Raw genomic sequence first — 20,762 nt, 5'->3', positions numbered from 1 at the left:
ACAGGACTAAGGAGAACAGGAGAAATGGAACTAGTTTCTCAACTCCATTTCTTCTTGGAGGGAAAGCATTGCTTCACTGCTGGTGGGAGTCTAGGAATTAATGCATCAGTATGTAGGGTGGATAATCTGCGGACCAGGGGGAAGAAGCCAAACAGATTGTGTGTTGCATTATCTGGCTCATTTAGAGTGTTATCTCATTCTGCCAGGCAAGGTACCCCTGAGACGCAGTTAAACAGCTGCGTGTTGCTACTGGTAAAGTAAGAACCACGCGGAACACTGTGTTAGATCAGCACAGTGCACATATGTGCTTACGGTGCCTCAGCTCGGGAGATGGCTCAAGAACGATGGTTTATTGTAAATGTGCTAGCATGATGGCAAAAAACTACCTGAGCCCGCCCTAGGCATGTCCGAAACTGTAACTCCCAGGCTCACCCCACTACATATCGAAGGCATACATAATTACACAAGTTGTGGTGTAGTGGCAAAGTCTAATCCAAAACATTTTCACCAATTTTGACCTTTTTAATGCTGCAAAGCATAGTACAGGAGCCCATCTAACCTCTACTTCTTCTTAGAGGAAAGAGTGTTTTCTGCCAGGGTAAGACTGATTAAAACAACACGCAGTTCCAAATTGATGCTTGTTTTATTAGAATCTTATATAATGATTTTTAAATGTAAAATTCACGATTCGTGACACTCAAGGGTCAAAATCTTAAAGCTTGTGGCTCTTTTTCCAAAAATTCTAGGTTGTGAAGAAAGAGATATTCTAACCCAACATCTTCAGTACATTAATTTGAAAACGTAAACAAAGTAGAATTTAATTTAAAGAGTTTAACAGCTGAGACAAGCAATGTGAAAAGCTGAATTACAAAAGAAACAATACAACGCAACTTTCATGCTACAGGTTTACCTTTCCACAATAATCAGTACTTCCAGGTCAGTTCTTTCCACCAAAAAGATGCTGTAGCGGCAAAAAGATAATGCTGGGGAAACAACAACAACAATAAAAAGAGCACATTATACTTAAAATACTTCTCTGAGAATTGTCATATCAAGGTAATTTCTGTCCACTGGAAGGACACAACCCCAGCACAAAATAATATAGAGAAAGACTGAAAAAAGAGGAAAAATAAAGAGTAACTTGTGTCATAATGGTCTAGTCTCAATAGTTAAAGGGACTGGCACATACTATGAGCAACAAGGAGTTTTATTTCTTCCAAAACTAACTCACCTATCAAACAAACAGTTACTGCTCACGTTCAACTTGTGCTGCACAGTGAACAGACCACTCCCGTGGGTTATAGCTTCAACAGCTTTGGAGCGCTCGTTTAGTCAGCAATGCCCCACAATGGTTTGCACAGTTACTTTAATTTCAGTTTAAAACGGTGTCTTTGGGACTCAAAGTTACAAAGGCCCCAGCTATGGCCAAATAAAGGTCATACTTCCCTTATGAGACTGAAGGTCCACCCCAGGAAGGCCCTGTTCGAAGAGGGGCTGTTTAAGTCCCCTAGAAATCAGGCAGGAGATAGCACTCCTCAGCTGATAAAAGCCACTTTGTAGGAGGGCTGTGACTGAGGTCAGTAATCCTCCCATGAGGAGGTTTATTCCCCAAGACAGAAGAGGAACATTTACTGGGGATGTTGCACCTCACCACAAGTCAAAAGGGCATCCCTAAACATTCCTTTGCCTTGGGAGTCTTTGGTTTAACCACAGAAAAGAGGGATCCATCCTCCACGACAATGCAGAGCCACCTGAACTGCCAGACCAGGCACAGCCTCGGACACAGTCTCAGACAAGGCCAGGAGTTCACCTGCTCGCAGCTGCAGCATTAGTACCTTCTCCAGAACGTTGAGAGACCTCCTCCTTCCGACTCCACGTTTCCTTTGTTTACCACTTGATCCACTTGCGGCACTAGCTGCATCACACCCTCAGCCTGACCAGTTGCTGCACTTTGTTCATGGTTAGATTCCACAGGTCCCCCTGTAAGAAACCCCAGCAAGAACAAAAGCACAATCTCACTCTTGCCACACTCCCTGAATACCCAATGGCAGGCCCTGAAACTGAGGGGTAGGTCCAGACTCTGACTGACGTGATGCCCCAGAGCTTTCAAAGCCATCACAATGCAGTCTGGTTTGGAGGTAGGCTCCCACCTCACTGTCCAGCTCTGAAAGAGCTAAGTAGCCTTGCACTGTGGGTGGGAATTCGTTACACGGGAAGAGAGTCTCAGACAAAATCACTGGTGACCTACTGCTACTACTGTAGCACTACCACTGCTAGTAGTGGTCACCTACTGGTGACCACTCCTACAATGGATGGAATTCCTAAACTCACATGCTGGCAAATACCTAACACGATTTTTAAAGGAAAACTAATACCAATGTAATCCTTGCAGCTTTTGGGTTAACACAACCAATTTGAGTGAAACAATTTAGGAGTTCCTTACTTACAGAAACTCACTTGGTTACAGCCCATGGTAAGGGATGCTGGACTAAACTCACACTCATTTTCTTTGCAGGAATTCTGAAAGGAAAAGGAATCCAAGAACAATTATACAATGTAAAATTCTGTTGTACAAGAGATTCGTGTTTGTTTGCTTGCTTTAAGAACTAAAAGGAGAGGTCTACTCTCTCGTTTGGTGATTTTCTTTTTTCTCCTGCTACTATGAGGACTTTCTTCACCAATATATTTCCACCCCTCCCTCCTCAGGACACTCACAGGCCTAACATAAAGCTCTGATTCACTGAGCAGACTTTAATTCACCAGATAGTGAAAGAAAAACAGCAGCTATGGCATAGACAGATTTAAAAAAACATTAGCAGAGGTGCTGCTGTGGGAAATAACAGCCACGGGACAATACAGGCCACTAGACATCAGCCCTGCTAAGACAGTCATAGGACACAGAGTAACAGGGAAGGGACAAAAGGGAAAAGTGCCAGAAGCAAGAGGTGAGCCAGGAATACCCATTAGAGGGCTATCAGCAATACAAAGGACCACAAACTACAAAATCAGCATGTAAGCTTCTGTAAGAGAGAGTAAAACAACAGTGTCATAGAGATGACAGAAGAACAGATCCCCTCCCCATACTGTTTCTCTTGCACTAAGCTCAGGTTCATGCAAAATTCCAAACTTGAGATGGCCTGAGATCTTTGCGCTTTAGTCTCAGAGCATTAAGTTAGGAAAATTATCTGCAGTGACAGGCTGAGCGTCCCTCAGTGTGCTCTTCCTTCCGTTCTTTGACTTCTACAGGTGCACTTGATAAGCAGAAAGATGCACAGACTCGACTCCCAGCCCTTCTGACCAGTCAGCCTACTGTCAAAGTCGCCTAGAAGGCATTTGGAGAGCGGAAAATGCACTCTATTTGACAGCCATGTGACTGCGGCACTTCCACACTCCTCCTTCTGAACACTGTGCTAATGTTGTAAGGCCAATCCTACGTGTACTAAGATTTCCTTTGCGTGTGATGAGACCCTTCCCTTTCCGAGATGCATTCTGCAACACCAGATGGACTTGGATCCAAAGTCATACACTGCTGACAAACTGAACAAGAGCCCTGGAGGAGTGATCAGAAGAATCCTGAAAACATACAGGAGCTGCAATACATTTTTTTCCTAAACCTAATCTTTCTTATCCTGAATACCAAAAGAAACCAAATTGAAAGCATGTCACAGAAGCACCTGGCTCGGATCTCCTAAAACTGCACATAATTCCAACCCCTAACATTCTGTGATATTCTGTGATAAGGGAGCGGTCATCTGCCCATGATTTCATGTGGTACTTGTGATACCTGCTCTGGTATTCATAAACAACAGTTTGTGTCTGGACATCCCTGTCAGTGCAACAGTGCCCTGACTAGTGCAAATTCCATGTACGAGTCATGGTGGCACAAGCATCCGTTCTGGAGAAGGTTCTTCTCACATGAACTGGTATTTACTGAGTTGATTGATTCATCATAGTTCCAGTTTACCTGGAAAGAGCTCAGGACATCTCCTCCCACATTAGTTAACACAATGTGAGGTTATGGTGATGTCTGCCACCAACCACATTATTTCTCCGGGTCCAACATGCTAACCTGGAGCTCCAGCTTTCAAGGTCTCTAATGTCTGGGAAATTCAGCCACTGTACAAGGACCGGAGACATTCTGGAGACAGTGGTTACAGCAAAGCAGGGAATAAAAAAGCATTTTTCAGAGGATGACCTTTATCCCACCAACAGGGTGTGTGGAGCACCTGAAGAAAGAAGCCAGATCCTGCAAAGGGAAGCTGAGGGAAAAAAAGAAGTGATACAGGGTTTAGAGACAAATAAGCCTGCTTGCTTTAGAGCATTTCTGTACTGAATGCTCCTGAGGAGTTACCAGGCTGTCTCCTTCCTATCTTGAAAATCCAACAAACCTGTCAAAAACCCCTCTTCTGAAAGAAAGTTTTGGGCTTACAACAAGGTGAGGGCTGGCTCAATACAGGAGTTTATCTCTGCAGGCTGAAGGCATCCATGCAACTAGTAGCCCCTGAGATTGTACGTTACTGTATATGCAGTGAATCCCTGCAGAGCAGTTATACTGGGATTAGCCTTTGAAACCCAAGGAGCAAGAAGGCAGTATGCCCTGGCCACTTGAGATTTCAAGCAAGCCACAGGCGACAATTTGCGTAAAGGCTCAGCCAGTTGTGGAGAGGTCCAAATGGTTCCTGAAATGGGGGAGAAACATGCAGAAATCCAGGCATTTGACGCAACTGTTCAGCTCCCAAAGAGCAGTGGGAGAAGAAGCTGTTCCTTTTATGCCATCAGGCAACTTCCTTTGCGGGCAACCCCAAGAGGAATGAGTTTGCCTCCTCAGAAAAGACTCTCTCTGAAGAGCTGGAGAGGGAAAAAAGCCAGGAAGGCGATAGTCCAGCAGGGATTTGAACTAACTTTAGAATGGGTATCAGTGTCCAGAAAATGGATGAAATGCACTGGGACATTGGGAAGGATGGGCAACAGCCAGGAGGTGGAGAACAGGGGCGCTGGGGAAGACCCTGGTACCGAACTGGCGTGCCTGACAACAGCTCTGTCCCGGCAGCCTTCCAGCCTGTGGGCTAAAAGAGAAAGATCTTCCCCTCCTAACATGGTGTCTGGAGAATAGTGGGTTTAGAAAGCAACGGCCAATCCCTCTGGAACAATCCTGTCGTAAATCTGCCTTCTGATGACATAGTGAGAAAAGGCACGACACTGTTTCAAGAAGAGGGAGATGCCTGCAAGGCCATCTGCACAGAAAAAGGACACTGAAGCAAGTATCAAGGTGTCAACACCCACTCTTGGCCCTTCATGGAGTTCTGCATGAAGGGGCATCTGAGGTAAAAGAGGACTGGAGTCTTGAAGACAAGGCGGGGCATCCTTCAGGTTCAGCTCTGAGAGGCTAAGCTCACCTTTGGAGTTCGTGGCTTGACAGCCAAAATAGCTTGTGTCGTCTCCTTGCCAAACTCCTCCCTTCGCTAAGTTTGATGAGCAGGAGTCACAAATATCTCCATGCAGGTGAAAAGGGAAAAAATTACCTGAAGGCACTTTCATGCTTGCCACTTTAAGAATCTAGGATTAAACAGATACTGTTGTCTCCTTCTGAATATTCTGGAGCTTACCGCTTCAAGTTGATGCTTTGCTTTACTCATATGGTGAACACAGTCGGCTCCAGATCTAAAAAGAAGTCAAATAAGTAAGAACTGATTTTACAAAAAGTCACAAAAAGGAAACAATGTTGTAAACGGCTACTCCAAGTATTTCATTAGAAATCAGGATTTCAGGATCTCTTAGCCAACAAGACAGATAGCCTTAATCTATATTTGTACTCATGTTTCAAAATCTCCTTCAAAAACGAAAAATATACACTCATCCCAGTACTAGCCTTTCTGCTTTTCTAGTAAAACCAACAAGAAGTTAAAGAGAAAAAAATAAAAGTGTTACATGATGTGGAAAGGGGGATGAGCAGCGAGCTGAGAAAGCTGGCAAATCCTACAAGGTTACTGACACAAAGAGAAGGGCAGGTAGCAAAGAACCACAGAGAGATCTTACAAGACTCGGTCATGGAGCAATAAAATGGCACAGAAAACAGTACAGAGAGGTACAAAGTGATGCACGTGGGGAAAAACAATCCTGGCTTCGCACACAGAAATAGCGCTCTTTGAGCTGATCAGTATCACTGGGGAGTAATCCCTGGAGATTCGGATAGCTCAATACTCAACAGCACCCCAAGAAAACCAAAATCCCCCACAAGCAAAAGAGTTTGTCCAAAAAAAAAAAAAAAAAGATCAAGAGGCAGCCTGATTACTGTGGGCAACCCTCTTCCTGGGGGAGGGCGGGAACACTCAGACTGAATGAGCTCTTCAGTCTAACAGAGTAATTCGAAGAAAATGGTAGCAGGTTTGAAGTTGATGCCTCACCAATTTAATTCTGAAATCAAGAATGCACTTTAAAATGATTTACTGTTTTCATCTTTTCTGGAACAGCTTAACTGCTGGGGCAAGACACAGGACTAAGAGAGAACTACCATACTGGATCAGGAAATCACCCTTTCTGGCCCTGTATTTTATGAATCTACAGCTCATGTATTGGCTAAAAGAGATGAGAAAGCATTCTGGATCCTGGTCTCATTCTTCACTCATTTCCAGCACTTTTATTGTGACTAGAAACTGATGGCAGGGAGGGAAATGAGAGGACTACATTTGTACGAGCAGGAAAAGAACTGGCTTCCAACTTCTCCCATTACAATCTGCATGAAATACACTTGGGAGTTGGGTAGAACATAAGGCAACAAGGGAGATGATTTGACATGGTCGGTACATCGCCATGGAAGGGGAAAGGCAAGCATAAATGCTTCTGATCACAACACTGGCTCCGGGACTCTCTGCCGCATACTTGTGAATATTAAGCACAGACATGAATTTTTGTTTTTTATAAGCTACACTCCACGAAAGACAGAAGCCGGCCAGACTATGGCTAACGGGCCTGCCTCTGAAAGGTAATCAAGAGCTATGCTTATGATAGCCACCATCAGCCAGCATTGCACCCTTGTGTGGAAGGTGGCCAACAACATCCTGAGGTGCATTAGGAAGAGTTTCGCCAGCAGCTCGAGGGAGGTGATCCTTCCCCTCTGCTCAGGGCTGCTGAGGCCAGTCTGTGTGCTCCGTCCAGACTGGGCTCCTCAGGACAAGACTGGGACTCACTGGGGTGAGCCCAGCAAAGGGCCACAAAGATGATGAAGGGACTGGAGCACTTTTCACATGCAGAGAGCCTGGGGGAGCTGGGACTGGTCAGCCTGGAGAAGGCTCAGGGTGGGATCTTATCAATGTGCACCTGATGGGAGGGAATGAAGAAGAGGGAGCCAGGCTCTCCTCAGCAGCACCTTCAGGCAGGACAAGAGGCAAAGGGCATAAACTGCAAAACATGGAATTAAATCTGTACACAAGAAGAAACTTTTTGATTGTAACTGTGGTCAAGCACTGCAACTGGTTGCCCACAGAAGTTGTAGTCTCTTCGCCCTTGGGAGTCCACTCAAAACCTGAGGGGACATGTCCTGGGCAACCTGCTCTGGGTGACCCTGCTTAAGCAGGAAGGGTTGGACTCGATGATATCAGAGGTCCCATCCACCCTCAAAGATTCTGTGAGATCCACAGATACAGATCTCAGCCTCAAAGATTCTGTGAAATCCACAGATACAGATCTCAGCCTCAAAGATTCTGTGAAATCCACAGATACAGATCTCAGCCTCAAGCTGAGAGGCAGCATTCAGCCAACTCAGAGGAACAGGCTGGGAGGCAGCTAGAAAACAGTTCCCAGTTCTTCCCTTGTCATCCCTGGCTCAGGCGTGCAAGCCAGTGCACTGCTTTGTCTGCTTTCTGAGTTCTCACCCCACTGTGATTCTACAGACAATGTTAACACAAAGGAGTTAGACAGGAAGGGCTCCAGCTAATGGCACGCGAACCTGAAAGCATAAGACAACTTTTTTCCAAACATGGGCAATGCTTCTTAGATTCTGTCACCTACGGAAGAGAAGGGAGAAGACAAATGCGGCAAAGGAATTAAATATTATTTATTTTACAAATTGTACAAGAGACATCAAAAATATTGATATGTGCCCTGGAAGACTATTTTGCAGTCAACTGACCTGTCCATACCCAACTGTGGGTGTGAGGCCTCTGCTTTGACTTCCACTCTTCTCCTCTTCACCGTTTCTTCCACTGAAGGACTTTCTGACACTTCATTTCTTCTCTTGACCTTCAAAATATTGGAGACTTGGTATTGATAAAATTTGATTCTGACTTTCCTATTTTAGAACAAAAATCCCAGTTAATCTACATTCATACATTCGCAAAATTGTTCCTGTTTATACAATGAAAACCAAATACTGATTTAGGAATTAAAGATTAGCTGCCTTATTCAAACAGAGGATAATCACGCAGAGGCCATCCAGAGAATTATGCTCAACAGTTTTAAATAAGAAATACTGCTTTCCAGGACATCCTGTTTGCTCCAGATTTACAGGAGGGCCCAGGAATGTAATTAGCAGGAATGTAATGCTAGCAGAGACAGTGGGGTTTTCTTCTGGGGAATTTGGACAGGACATCTTCACTAATTCACTCCATCTGCAGACACCTACCCATATTGAAAACAAACCTACCCTGAGCCCTCACTAAACAAAAACTTTCCAAAGAAGCTTAACTTTGTTGTTTATGACACATACAGCACCTAGGAAACTACTTCATTATTCAGCAATATTGACCTCCTACAGACTCGCACAGTGAAGAAACCATTGGACAGCTCAGCTCAGCTCAGCTCAGATGTGTGGAAAACACATTTAACTGAAGCCAGCAGGGCTCTCAGGTCCTGAGGCAGGGCTTTATTCCAAGTCCGATGGAACTGACTGGAAGATTTCTCTCAACTTGGGTGGTTCTAGGTGAGAATTTAGTGCCACCTTTCATTGCCTGAGTGACACCCAGAAATCGGAGAACTAGAGCATTGCCTATATACGTATTCCACTTCTCCAGACTATTTGGAATAGAACTTAAAAGACAAAACAAAACAAAACAAAAACACACACACAACTTACAAGCTCATCACTGCCCTTGTTTACTTCTTTACCTGTAACAGAGGTATTATGCAATCAGGTGAGTATTTGGTGACTGGACTTTCTTTAACCAATTCAAAAGTACACTTTTGCATTGCACCTCACTTTCTGAGAACAAGATAAGCTACTCAGAAACCACGCTGGACATGCATATGACATGTTGAAACTGAAAAACTGCAAACCCAGCTCTTTCAGAACCAGCATTCTTGGCTATGAATACCACATGTCGATGGGATGGGGGCAATTGCTTTTCTTGAAGAAGTTGAAGGCGTCTTCAGAAGAGAAAAAAGAACTGAAGAACTGTTAGCATGTTCTAAGAACTGCCCCATGTTCTGGGCACCAGATGGAAAGTGCAAGGACAGCCGGAGCGTACCCGCCACAGAATATTGGCCCGCTAACCTCTGACGTTTGGGATCCATACATGTTTTCCTGAAGAAAAATCCCTGCCAACAGAAACCTGAAACATCAGTGCCTGAAAGTAACAGCACATTATGCTGAGCACAATTTCAGAATAGATACACTGTACAACTATCTGGGGAGAGCGATTAAATACTAGAGCAACGTATACAGGGAAGTGAGTGAATTCTCCACATTTAGAAGTTTTTACATCCAAACATGGTATATTTGATAGGGAATGCTACATGCAACCAAATGGGCAAGACTAAAAAATGACTGGTCATCCATTTTACAAAGGAGACCAGAATATTAACTAAGCAGTCACAAGAAAAACCAGCAACTTTTCCCAGGGACCAATAATCAGAACAGGGAATAGTAAGAATAAACGCTCAGTTTTCACAACAGAGGAGGTTAAATGTTGAGTCTCACAGAGCTTGCAGCTGAGGCTTGCGGCTCTTCAGGAAATCCACAGAAAACCTGGAGAGTGAGACACTAGGGAAGTGACAACATTTGCTAATTATACAAAAGATACTACTACCATTATTACTATCATTACTTAAAACGCAAATGCATTCTTTCTTTAGGGAAACAGAAACAAAGAGCATGAAGTTCAATGTCAACAAATGTAGCCAAGCACAAGGAAGAAAAACACGTATTCCATACACATGGGCTGGCTCCAGCCTGGCTACTGACATTCAAGAACAAAGGCTGGAAGCCACCAGGCACTGATTCACACAAATACTAGCTGAGGAGTCGGCAGTGGTTGAAAAGGCAGAGAGATATTGTAGAATATTGTAGAATTGTAGAAAAGCAATACAGGACAAAAGAGAACACACTGTTCGCTCCGTTTCAAATCCACGGTACGGCCATACTACACGCAGTTTTGCTCCCTTTAACTCAGAGATACAGTAGATGAAAGGAAAAGGAAAAGCAAGACACTGATCATAGATGCTTCCAGAAATTATCCAAACATAACCAGAGTGACTTACCACAAGAGATGGTTTGCTGAAATGAGTTCAGTTCTAGATACATCGTGCAAATGTAGGGATAAGGCACAAGACGGATGTTCTCATGTTTGAATCTCACCTTTGATACTCTCTCCCATTTACTCAAATCTGAGAACAACGATAAGATGTAAGAACAGAGCACTAAAACTTCAAAGAAGCAGTCCTGACAATGTCTTCTTGTAGAGCTTCAAAAGACATACCACACTGAACATTTGTACAAGGGAGCAAATGCAATCTGTCAGTATGAACTTCGCCAAAAACCACTACAAATACGTTACAAGAAACACTCATCCAGATGATACTCTCCCATCAGTCGCTTTTATTAATAGTGTTGTGTTTCCATAACTGTATTTGGCTTCAGTCCTGACATCCTCCTGCAACACGCCAGGCTCTCCCAACCCTACAAATAAAACCTCATCAACTTTCCAAACTAAGAAGTAATTCTCCTAAAAATTAATTTTAACTTTGAAAAGGAATAGGATTCATAGGAGTAGCATCATTACATTTACTTCACAGTTCAAAATGGGAGGAATAAAGATAACTGACATGACAACCACCACAGTTATAGACCTTCCTTCACACAGGTGCAGTTCTGACCCCTAGGAGTTCACGCACGCAGGAATGGAGGACCCTAGACAGCAGTCTCCTTACACACCTCTGATCTCAGGAAGCAACAAGTAAAATGAGTACTTTTAGCCCGTTTGCTAGCAGAAACTAACATCCTGAGGACTGGAGATGGAGCCCAAGATCTGCCTAGATGAAACACTGACACAATCAGTTCCTTTAAGGGATGAAAGTGCTCATTTGAGTTTGGCTTCAAGGATTCCCACAGCTGATGACTAATTAAGGGTTATGCTACAGTGAGGAGCCCGACACACTGATTGCAGGACACCTCATCACACCAGGCCTCTGAGCTTGCAGTTCCCATCAGGGCCCAGTGCTGGCTGAGCAAGTGGACAGACTTCCAAGTTCTAGAAATACACATTCGTGAATCAAACGCTCCGCAAGCATGCAGGCAAAACCGGCTGAGCTCTAGAGAAGTAAACCAACAACGAGGCTTTGTTTGTTTGGGTGCTTCCCACCTGAAGACGCTCTTGGCTATTTTATCTTCCTGGCATTAACAGGAATAAGTTGCTATCATATGTACCAGCTTCTGACAGAGAAAGAGGATGGCCTCTTTCTTGCCTGCTATTATGAGGTGTGGCAATAATGCAGTCTACCAAGACGGGAAGAAAATGCCTTGGAGATGGAAACGTGGGGGTGTTCGTTAATCCTGGGCATCCAGAATCACAGGAGGTGATGCCAAAGGGCCTGATCTGATTCACAAATTGACAGACCTTAGGACTGAAAAGGCTTCTTTAACTTACTTTTCTCTCCAACAAGAGCCTCAGGAGAGTCATTTCTTTTTAACCCTTTACACTACAGCAACTACAATACTTAATCCTAATGCACCTCACAAGAAAACTACTGCAGCCTTCTCTACCAGTGGGCCAATGTTGCTGAGCCTGTAAGGAGCATTTTATGTTTTATTAACCTTTTGAAACAATGCACTAGCTTTGCTTGCAATCACATTAGGTGGGCTTCCTGTGACTTTATATATACGTTCTCTGGCTAAATCTGATTTGGAACGCAGGGGCGTTCATCTGAAAACACTGCAATATACTCTCTTCACTTCAGTTCTCCATCTGGTGAAGGCAACAACTGAGGAGAATCTTCAGCTAACGTAAAACTGCAAAGCTCAAAGGAGTTGTACTGCAGCTAAAGATCTGCATGCCACTAGATGTGAATGTCAAATTAAACAACGCCCCACAAATGCAAGTCATTGAATCTTTTCTTTTACAAGTAGGAAAGAAAGGATACACGGAAAGATAGTGAAGTGGTCTGTAGAAAATGGATGTAAATCATCAAGATTTCCAAGGATGACACGAATCGCTTCCTGGAGAGGCCAAAAAAAGAAAGGAAGGAAGAATATTAACAATATAGCCACAATTCCACTGTCAAGTACAGTTTCAAGGCTTGGGAAAAAATTTGAAATTACTTTACAGTTTGCATGAATCATGGAAGAACAGGTTCTAGATATTTTGCTTTTCCTCCTCCCCTTCTTTGCCCTGCTCCCTCCCATCACCTCAGAGTGCACCACACTAACAGACTAAATAGTAATTGAAGTGAATGAGTATCTTAATCTGGAATTAACACAGAAGCATTACTATGAAGAGTGGAGGTTTGCTTTTAAATCTAAGAAGTTTTACATTTAAGAAGTCTCTTGTTTCCAGAAAAGCACATGTAGTATTAACCTGTTTGAAAAATAGACATATTCCCCTTTTTCTGAATAGTGACCCAGGTCTGTTACAAATGAACTGCAATTTCCCACTTGAAATATCGCATTTGACAAAACATCCTCAGTCCCATAATGAACAAAAGATTTGCTCAGTCCAACATTCAGCTGAGGTCCCATGGATGTGCTTCATCTCCTACCTCTAACTCCTTGACAGCGCTTTCGGTGTGGTCGAGATCAGGAGCACTGTGAAACAAACAGAGTTAGTCCCCCCCGATCAAAAAGCAATGGAACTACATTCGTTGTAAGAATTTAAACAGCAACACATTGCACAGCAAAAATACTTCGCAGGCACATGAATGCCTAATTTATTGGTCTTAAAAATCATCCATTTGTCCACAAGGACTCCTCCTCATGAATTTTCTGCCCATTTGTATTTCATGTGTCTGAGGATACAATGGATGAGAGACCAGATCTTTTCAGTTGATCCTCAGTAACCTTTAGGATTGAAGATGCCCTCAAACCAGCACCCCCGTCTTCCAGCCTATCGCAATGTCATTCTTCTCAAGGGACTAAAAGAAGGAACTGGCAGGACATGTCTCTTAATCCCCTCCACGGTGCAACCCTGCAGAGGAACAGGCCTTCACAGCATTAGAGCTAGACCCTGTGATGCTGGCAGTTGTGTACTGTCTGCATCAAACTGTGTTCCCAAATGTTAACTACATCTTTTGTCTTCTCAAAAGTTGTTTGCTGCTACGTATTGGCCAATGATAAAATGCAGAGGGAGAGAGAAGGTCTTAAAGAAAATCCAAACCCATGAAAAAGTAAGAAAATCACACAAAGGTTACTTGGAAATAAGTAAATACAGTGGAGTAAGGAATTATGGCATGGAAGTATTCTCTGGTATATGGTCTGGTAGGCAGCCATCCTCATACCCTCCATATTCAGGGTCCCCAGCCAGAACTTGGTCAGAGATGAGAACTTTCCTTCCTCTTCAGAAAGGCTCTTTCCTTGCTTGATATGGAACAGGCTAATGAAGGGAATTACACAGCATGCCATCACAGAAGGACAGCTATCACCCACCCAAGACTTACGCTGTGGTCCTAAAGTCTTCATGAATCAGCAGGGAAACAAAAGTACAATTCAGGAGGGGATGCTGCTGTGGTGATGAGGAGAAGAGGGTGGAAAGAATGGAAGGAAGCAAGGCACCATCCAGCGCCTCACAACAAGGATGTCAGACCCGCTACCTGACAGCAGGGGGTTCATTGCTTGGGTTGGGGGGCGCTTGGGGAGGAGGGGGTGGTTATTTCCTTTTAAGCCTGGAGTGTAGAGATGCAAAACCAGTTATCTTTGAATCTTTAAAGAAGGGAAGAACCTTCATTGTTACCTAGTTTTCCCTGGGGATTCAGAGAAGATAACCTCACTCTAGCAAAAGCCTATGCACATCAAAGCCTATCACAAAAGCCTGCCCACATGCGGAGATCACTAGCTCTACGATCAGCTCGATCAGCTCGGATCAACTCTAGTCAATATTCTTTTGGGAACCTGTCCTCAGATTGGCCTGCAGGCTGCCCAACAGCATTGCTTTGGGCATGAGGCTGTGTACACACTTAGGACTTGCTCCTTTACTCTCTCTTATGAACTGGGAGTGAACCCAGATGCTTTGAACAAGTACCCCCTACTCACCACAACAACAGGGAAGAGTTTCACAAGATTTGCTGTAAAAGGAATTCCTTTGGCTATGTCTGACCACGTTGATGTGAAGACCGACTTGATGGGCTCACTACCAATTCCAGAAGTTATTATGAAACACAAAAGGTGATGCAAAAGTCTCGTGCCCTCAAGTATAACAATGCATTGCAAGAACTGGTGTTGCAATGCACACAAACCGTGAGACATGCTGGGGCAACGACAGACTGCCAAACTCCAACACACGTAGTGCTCTCTTTCCCATCAGGAGATCAAACACCTGCAGGCTGTTGAGAAACATACACACACTACTGGCAGTGCCTTCCAAAGGGATTACACTGAGGAAAAGAGCTTAGCCACAGACACGAGCAATATATCAAGGGTCTTCTGAACCCTACACCACAAGAGACACACCTTCCTCTCCAAAATCAACACAGAGAACAAAACAAGGAGGAAAGTTAATCCTCCTGGATCTCACACTATTCCAGCAAAATGCTAATAAGCAAAGCTAACAAAACAATTGTATTTCAATTAATCCCCAAATAAAGTCATGCCACAGAACTTCAAAGAGCCAGACTAAAACTCTACAGGAGATTTAATGTATCTTCAGGTCTGGAGACAGCCTCATTGGCATGACACTCATAGCGCATTCTCCTCCATGCTTCTGCAGCTAACAGCACCCACTTCCAGAGAAAAACATCTGGCAACATCTGTGCACACCTGCCTGCAAAAGAAAATTCTCCCACACTCATGAAACCACTCTACAGGCAGATGCTTGAGTCACTATGGCATTTTAGCCCTGCTGCAACCTCACTGCCATGAAAGCAGGGGCTTGGGGATGGCACAGTGCTGTTCTGTTTCTCTGATGCAAGGACACTTGCTGATTCAAAAAAGATGATCTCAAGTCCTAGTTTCTGCATGGTTGCCACCATCTGAAAAGAGATTTAACCTCAACAGTCTGTAAGACTTTCCAAAAGCCATTGGGGCATCAACCTTGAATTGTTGTCTGCTGATGATCACAGTCTCAAAGGACATACGCAGGGAGCCAGGTTATACTCAGCCACTGCTTTGGGGGGTTTTATTAATATTTAGGAATACTATCATTATTAATTATTTATCAGAGGCTGAGACAGCAACAAATCATAAAGTTTCAGACCAAGTCTGAGCTCTACAGAACACTTCTTCAGCAGGACACAATCTGTAAGCACCTGCTTTGGAATACTACCCTTAAACCTAAGCAGCTCTGTCTCCTTTTGCCAGAGGTGCTCAAACTTCTGGGATTACTATAGTCTGCAGCCTCCAGGATTCTGAGTCCCCTCTCAGACCAAAAGCTCCAGGGCTCCTTAAGTGAGCTGGTGAGGGTTTTGCCCACTCACAAAAGCACTTGCCCATCATCTCTGTGTGTCTGACCAGCAGACACAAGCAGATTTCTCCAGGGCAATACCCTCAGGGACAGTCTTTTTTTCACCTCTAAAAGATCATCCATGGTGCTGAGTCCAGCTGGAGGCCTGTAGCTAGTGCTGTTCCCCAGGGGTCAGCATTAGGCCCTGTCCTATTCAATACATTCATCAACGACCTGGATGAAGGGACAGAGTGCACCCTCAGCAAGTTTGTTGATGTTACAAAGCTGGGAGGAGCGGCTGACACGCCAGAAGGCTGTGCTGCCATTCAGCGAGACCTGGACAGGCTGGAGAGCTGGACAGAGAGGAACCTCATGAGGTTCAACAAGGGCGAGTGGAGGGTCCTGCACCTGGGAAGGAATAACCCCCATGCACCAGTACAGGTCGGGATCGAGCTGCTGGAGAGCAGCTCTGCGGAGAAGGACCTGGGAATTGTGGTAGGCAGAAAGTTACCCACGAGCCAGCCATGTGCCCTTGTGGCCAAGAAGGCAAATGGCATCCTGGGGTGCATTAAGAAGAGTGTGCCAGCAGGTCGAGGGAGGTTCTCCTCCCCCTCTGCTCTGTCCTGGTGAGGCCACCTCTGGAGCACTGTGTCCAGTTCTGGGCCCCCCAGTTCAAGAGAGACAAGGAACAACAGGAGAGAGTCCAGTAGAGGGCTACGAAGATGACGAGGGGACTGGAGCATCTCTCTTATGAAGAAAGGCTGAGAGACCTGGGGCTGTTCAGCCTGGAGAACAGAAGACTGAGAGGGGACCTTATCAACACTTATAAATATCTAAAGGACGGGTGCCAAGAGGATGGGCCCAGGTTCTTTCTAGTGGTGCCCAGCAACAGGACAAGAGGCAACAGGCACAAACTGGAGCACAGGAAGTTCCACCTCAACGTGAGGAAAAACTCCTTTACCCTGCGGGTGGCAGAGCACTGGAACAGCTGCCCAGGGAGGCTGTGGAGTCTCCTTCTCTGGAGATATTCAAAACCCGACTGGACGCGTTCCTCTGTGACCTGCTCTAGGCGAACCTGCTTTGGCAGGGGGGTTGGACTAAGATGATCTCCAGAGGTCCCTTCCAACCCCTAACATTCTGTGATTCTGTGTGATCCTCTTTTACTTGTTTTACATCTTCCCCATCTGACCAGACTACACAGCACCCCGTGCTTCAGTTACTTTGCTGGCTACTAACTACAACTGCCTATCTGAGGCTCACCACACCACTTCTACCTCCCACAACCCTCCTAGTTATTGTCCCCTACTAGTTATTGTCCCCTGCACACCCAAACACTGTTTCCTTTCTTGTCCTTGCATGCCAGCAGTACCGCAGACTAAAATACTCTCCCTTCACTCTCATTTCTCAGGCTTGCCACTACAGTGCTTTCTAGAAACTGAGAGAAGCAGTTATCTCAAAAGTCCTGCTCAGCCCCTCTGCCTGCAGGAGAGGCACACTATTGTTTCAAAACAACAGGACAGGCTTGTCACAAACACATCTGAAAGAGGAGTGGCAGTGGAAAGGGAACCTTGAGAGAGAAAAAAATCCCGAGAGCACAACACCTACTGCCAGCAGCCAGAGAGTTTCCAGACTCCTACACCCACACTTGAGTACCAGATTGCAAGGCCAGTGAAAGGCGCACTGCTAACAGCAGGCAGCCCAAGACATAAGTACATAACTTTGAGTACAGAGCTCCACAGCAGTGCTGGTTCTGACTGGGATAGTATTAATTTTCTCCACAGTAGCTTGGATGGGGCTACGTTTTGGGTAGGGGCTGAAAAGAGTGTTGATAACTCAGAGATGTTTCATTTACTGCTGAGCAGTGCTTACACAGCATCAAGGCCTTTCCTGCCTCTCCCACCACCTCACCAGAGAGGAGACTGGGGGTGCACAAGAAATTGGGAGGGGACAAAGCTGGGACGGCTGACCCCAACTGATCCAAGGTATATTCCAGACCACAGGACATCACATCCAGCAATAAAACTGGGGAAAGAAGAGGGAAGGGGAGATGTCTGGCATTATGGCACTTGTCTTCCCAAACAACCACCAGGCGTGATGGAGCCCTGCTTTCCTAAACACCTGCCTGCGGATGGGAAGCAGTGAATGAACTCCTTAATCTACTTTGCTTGCACACACGGCTTTTCCTTTACTTATTAAAGTGTCTTTAACTCAACCCATAAGTTTTACTTTTACCCTTCCGATTCTCTCCTTCATCCCACTGCGGGGCAGTGACAGAGCAGCTGTGTGGGGCTTAGTTGCCAGCTAGGGTTAAACCACTACAAAGGTCTAGAACTTCTCAGTTAAACACTTAGAAAATTTCAAAATACTGTCAGTAAAAAAAGGCCTCTTTTTCCACTGAAGCACGAAATCCACACATGGCAGTGAAATGGAGGGGGTTTTTACAGCTCAAATTACTCTTTCAGGCCAATGCTAAGCAGGTACAAGTGCAGTAGCAACTTTTAAGAAACCACTTTCACAGCCAGTGAAAGAAGGCAGGAAATTAGGAGCCCCCAAGACCTGAATTTAGGGCCTCACATTAACTCGCTGCTACATGCGGTCATCAAACTGCAGACCGATGTTGCAGCTTTAACATGCTTACCTGCTGAAGTTGCCATAGCGGATTTTAAACTTGTACACAAGCCTGCCTGCGTGAAGAAACCTTGTCTCAGGCAACGGATAGGTAAATGGTTTCAGTGACATCTTTCTCTCTCCTTGAACGCCAGCCTAGGGAAACAGGAGAGTCAAAAGTAAACTACTAAAGCCCTTCACCACACCTCATCTCGTCCCTGAAGCTTTACAGGCCTCTTGCCCCAGGGTCCGCCAAGAAAGCCCGGGAAGGCCTGTGCCGCAGCCCCCGACCGACACCAGGCTGTGAGGGACGCTGCCAAGGGTCCCTGCGGGCACAGCCAGGACAAACTCGCGTCCTCTCCTCACCTGCACGTCCCCCCACGTCCCCCGGCCTCCGCCGGGCAGCCGGCAGCGGCAGGCAGTCCCTGCTATACCCGCGGGCGGGAAGGAGAGACCGGGGCCGGCCGGGCCTGCTGGGCGAAGGTCGGGACCCGCAGCGGACGCTGGCCCGGCGCCCCGGCCTCCCGCGGGGGCAGATGCCGCCGCCGCAGCCTCCTCTCCACAGCCCCGCTGCCGGCCTGCAGGGCCCCCGAGCAGCCTCGGCGCTGGCGACCACCGGGCAGGCCACCGCTCCGCTGAAGGGGAGAGACATTGACCCCGCCGCACCCGCCGCCCACCCTTGCCTCAGGCGGGGCCGGGCCGGGGCTGCGGCCGGAACAGAGCCGAGCAGAGCCGAGCCCAGCCGAACCGAACCGAGCCGAGCCGAGCCGAGCCGAGCGAAGCGGAGCCGAGCCCAGCCGAACCGAACCGAGCCGAGCCGAGCCGAGCCGAGCGAAGCGGAGCCGAGCCCAGCCGAACCGAACCGAGCCGAGCCGAGCCGAGCGAAGCGGAGCCGAGCCCAGCCGAACCGAACCGAACCGAACCGAGCCGAGCCCCGCCAAACGGAGCCACAAACCGCGGCTCCCTCCCAGTGGCGCGGAGGCCTGCGTCACGCCCCGCCCCGCCGCGGAGCGAGGGGCCAGTGCCCGCCGGGGGCAGGCGGTCCCGGCGGCGGTGCCGGAGCGGGGGGCGGCTGCGGGCGAGGCCGGGCTCTCCTCGGGGTGCTGGCGGTGGCGAGGGGCCGGCGGGCAGGACTGTGCTGCCCAGGGATGGGCAGGACTGTGCTGCCCAGGGATGGGCCGGCAACCCTGCGCGCCCGCGTCCTTCTAGCGGGCACAGGCCTGCCGCGGGTCTGGGGGCAACCACCCGACTAGCGTATTGGTGCCTTGCGCTGAGCGGATGCGTCCGAGCGCGACCGAGTCCCGGCTGTGTGTACAGGGACGTGGCCAAACTCTGACACCCGGGGACAGAGAACGGCCTCTGCGGGGTCTCTGACGAAAGCAGCCCTGGGGGGATGCCGGGGGGTGCTCCTGCTCCAGCCAGAGACCCTCCGTGAGGGTGCCTGTGGAGGGGCCCTGCCAGCACACCCCAGGCAGGGATGGGACAGCTTGTGGGTGAGCTCAGGGGACCCCATTTCAGAGCCCCTGGTGGTGCTCCTTCACTGCCTGGCCAGCTGGGCGGGAAGAGCTTTACCAAAATGGACTGGGGGTCCCAGGGGGCAACGACTGCAACAGAGTGCAGCCAACTGCACGCTGGGCTTATTCCCATAAGCGTGAGCAGCAGGTGGAGAGAACTGATCATTCCCCTTTAGTCAGCTGCTTCCTTGGTCATATTTTTCTGGGACCAAAGGCACTGGAGGAGGGCAAAGCAGGCACAGGCTCTGAGCAGGGCTTGCTTGTTGGTGGAGATGGTGCCCATACCACCAGGGACAGGTGACCCATGCCAGGTTACAGGATGCTGCTGTGCAAACTCCCCTCTGCTGGGGATACATGCTGGGACAGACCACAAGGAGACCAACACACAGTTAAGTTCCACTTGCAACACCATTAGCAATTTATTAACCCATCAGTCAGTGTGACTTCCATCTCTGACAAGGAAATGTGAATGAAAGCTGCACCATATCCTGAACAGAGGCACCTGCTGCACTGGGGGATGGCTGGAGCCCATCGACCCAGGCTGTGCCCTGACACTCAACACCTCAGTGCTTTCTGCTTCAGCTTCCCCTTTTTTTGAAGTGGCAATGATGCTGATGACTTCACCTGTGAGGCTCTGGGAAGGCACATGCCACCAGCTGGGGACAGAACAGTAAGAAAACTGGGAGAAGCACGCCTCTTTCATGTCTGTCTGGGGGAGAACAGGTGCCCTTCCCTTCCCAGCACAGGCTCCACAGCAGAGAGCACTTCAAAGGCAGTCACTGGCATTCACAGCATGGAGGGCAGCTCTGCAGGGATTGTGCAGTGCACCCCAGCACGATGCTGG

The 20,762-nt window shown here is 47.2% G+C and overlaps 1 protein-coding gene across 1 annotated transcript; it reads right to left on the bottom strand.

Annotated features, from left to right (window-relative positions):
- Nucleotides 1-937: 937 nt before the first annotated feature.
- Nucleotides 938-18,536, bottom strand: MAJIN (membrane anchored junction protein). The gene is made up of 10 exons (XM_086465941.1): nt 18,436-18,536; nt 12,967-13,012; nt 12,352-12,427; nt 10,474-10,599; nt 9,071-9,102; nt 8,129-8,238; nt 5,607-5,661; nt 2,448-2,520; nt 1,836-1,980; nt 938-983 (listed from the first exon to the last, which is right to left on the bottom strand). Exons 1-10 carry the CDS (start codon nt 18,534-18,536, stop codon nt 938-940), a joined length of 810 nt encoding a protein of 269 aa, XP_086322067.1.
- Nucleotides 18,537-20,762: the final 2,226 nt, after the last annotated feature.

Source organism: Leptosomus discolor, chromosome 5 (genome assembly GCF_034619465.1).
Source record: "Leptosomus discolor isolate bLepDis1 chromosome 5, bLepDis1.hap2, whole genome shotgun sequence".
NCBI lineage: Eukaryota > Metazoa > Chordata > Aves > Leptosomiformes > Leptosomidae > Leptosomus > Leptosomus discolor.
The sequence above is the reverse complement of the archived record's forward strand: the minus strand, read 5'-3'. Positions and strand labels throughout refer to the sequence as shown.

Coding starts and splice junctions, on each gene's coding strand:
- MAJIN (XM_086465941.1), bottom strand. CDS start 18,536: ATGTCACTGAAACCATTTACCTATCCGTTGCCTGAGACAAGGTTTCTT. Junction 8,239..9,070: donor ACAAGGGCAGTGATGAGCTT/GTAAGTTGTGTG, acceptor AATATTTTGAAG/GTCAAGAGAAGAAATGAAGT. Junction 1,981..2,447: donor CTGTAACCAAGTGAGTTTCT/GTAAGTAAGGAA, acceptor GGTTTCTTACAG/GGGGACCTGTGGAATCTAAC.